Raw genomic sequence first — 2,558 nt, 5'->3', positions numbered from 1 at the left:
ACCCTCCCCTTGTTACAAAAGATGAGAAAAGAAAAGAAAAAATTCCAGCAAAAACAAAAAACAACAACAACAAAAAAGAAATTACCGAAACACACCCCCCCCACACACACACCCACACACACACGCCCGCACCCACACCCACACACACACACGCGCGCGCGACAAATACAACCTCAAATGTCTTTCTTTTTTCCCCCTAGCAAAAAGGGAACTACATAAAAAGAAAAAGACAAACGAAGGGAAAAAACAAACCCATCTGTCAAAGTCTTCTGCAAAAATATTGCAAGATGAGAGATGACAGCGCATGTCGTGTAAATAAGGCGTCAGAACATGACCCAATGGCCTTTCACCTCATGACCTTTCGCCTCATGACCTTTTGACAGTTTTACGTAATCATATCCATGAATAGACAGTGAGAGGAGCGGCCCTTTTTTAGGCGAGGTCGTGTCCCACTCACTGCTTATTTATACATTGTATTCCGGCCACTTAGGTTTAGCTCCCTGTTGCACGCAGAAAACTTGGGTTCGTTTCCAGCGTTTGGGAGAATTTGCATCGAGTATCTCGATCTTTCTGCTGGGACGTTGTAAATCCTTCTCAGCCCTTGAGGGCCTTCGAGGTCTAGAGGTTACGGTGCGGTTTGTCTCTCATTCATTAGGTCTCGGGTTCGAAACCTGACAGCAACGGAAAATGCTATTCTCCAAAATTGTCTCATTTCACCTTCTTTCCTGTTTTCTAACCATGTTCTGTCGTCTCCTTTTGTCTCCACTTTCTGCCCCCCCCCCTCCCCTTTGCCCCCTCCTCTTGGCTCCTGACTCTTTTTGCAGCCTTTCTACTGCTACTACTTGACTCCTTCTTACTGCTGTCTTTCTGCCACACCTCTGATCTTATGGCAGGCATGATATAACACCTAGCCGAAAAAGGACGGAAAATCTCGGAGGTCCCGTGTGCGAGTTGCGCGTGTTAAAGATCCCTTGGTGGTTCCTAAAATCGATAAGAGTAGGATTCGCCTGCAACCCGGGCAAAATTCAAAATTCCTATCAAACTGGAAATGTTTAATGTGTCCCGTGCGCTCATATGACCTTATGTAGTTGCAAGCGCAATAAAACATTTACTAAATCAAGCAAAAAATACCTCTCAGCCCGGGTTGGTCAAGACAGACAGGGTCGAAGCCTGTCTTCTGAATAATTTTTAATGTGTTGATAAGGGCCTACAATATCTACGTAAAAAAATATATATCCGCGAATACAGAGGGCTTTTCTAAACGGATTCGTCCCCACTGTGGCCTAAAATATCTACGTAAAAAAATATATCCGCGAATACAGAGTGCTTTTCTAAACGGATTCGTCCCCACTGTCTTAACATGGTGTGGGATCTCTCGTTGTCTGAGGTACTGTGTTGGCCTCTCTTTCAATATTAGGTCCCGTGTTTAAAATCTGACAGCGACGGAATCCCCCCCCCCTCTGAAAATGTTCTCCTTTCATTCACCTCAACTTGACTCAGACGAAACCAGTGAATTAATTAATAAAGAATATAACAGGATCAACTTCTTTCTTTTGTTTCTTTAAAAAATATAACTTGTTTTTTTTTACGTGACCGTCCCAAGGACTTGTACAAAGACAGTCGCAAAGACATGTACATTCGCTATATCTCGCGCCTGTACGAGTTCCACAACGCTAAAAAGTGCAACTCGACCCAAACAAAACCAGTTAATTAATTAAGAATACAATAGGATCAACTTCTTTCTTTTTTTCGTTTTTTCTTTGAAAATTTTTTTTTTTTTTTACCCCCTGGACTTTTACAAAGACAGTCGCAAAGACATGTACATTCGCTATACCTCGCGCCTGTGTGAGGTCCACTACGGTAAAAATTGTAACTTGACTCGAACAAAACCAGTTAATTAATTAAAGAATACAATAGGATCTATTTCTTTCTTCTGGCGCTCATGTGACCTTATGCAGTTTCGAACGCCATAAAACCTTACTAAAACTTACTTTAAACTTCTTTTTTTTTTTTTCTTTAAAATATAATTTTTTGTTGTTGTACGTGACCGTTCCCAGGACTTCTACAAAGACAGCCGCAAAGACATGTCAATGTATATCCGCTATATCTCGTGCCTGTACGAGCCCCACTATCACGCAAGAAAGTGCAACTTGACTCAAACAAAACGGGTTAATTATTAAGAACACAATAGGACCGAATTTTTCTGGTTTTCTTTTTAAAAAATGTTGTTTTTGTACGTGACCGTTCCCAGGACTTCTACAAAGACAGCCGCAAAGACATGTACATCCGCTACATCTCGCGCCTGTACGAGCTCCACTACCACGCCAGCAACTTTGTGGAGGCGGGCCTCACCCTGAGACTCTACGCCCAGCTTCTGTCCTGGGGCTCCGGGAATCTGCCGGCTGAGATGAGCTACAGTGAGCAGACAGAGGCGGAGAGGAAGGAAGAGCTGTTGACCAAGATTGTCGACTGTTTTGATAAGGGAAAGGTGAGTTTGTGTGTGTGTGTGTGTGTGTGTGTGTGTGTCACGTGTGTGTGTGTCACGTGTGTGTGTGTGT

The 2,558-nt window shown here is 43.1% G+C and overlaps 1 protein-coding gene across 1 annotated transcript in view; it reads left to right on the top strand.

The window, feature by feature from the left end:
• The window catches only part of LOC101859153 (dedicator of cytokinesis protein 4), a gene marked incomplete in the record, with an annotated part of 145,183 nt that overhangs the window by 108,663 nt on the left and 33,962 nt on the right, over positions 1-2,558 (top strand). Inside the window, 1 exon segment of the mRNA XM_013079173.2 lies at positions 2,252-2,488. Coding sequence (XP_012934627.1) covers positions 2,252-2,488 — 237 coding nt within the window.

This window comes from Aplysia californica, unplaced genomic scaffold (genome assembly GCF_000002075.1).
Source record: "Aplysia californica isolate F4 #8 unplaced genomic scaffold, AplCal3.0 scaffold00042, whole genome shotgun sequence".
In the NCBI taxonomy this organism is placed as follows: domain Eukaryota; kingdom Metazoa; phylum Mollusca; class Gastropoda; order Aplysiida; family Aplysiidae; genus Aplysia; species Aplysia californica.
This window is presented reverse-complemented; position numbering and strand designations above follow the sequence as displayed.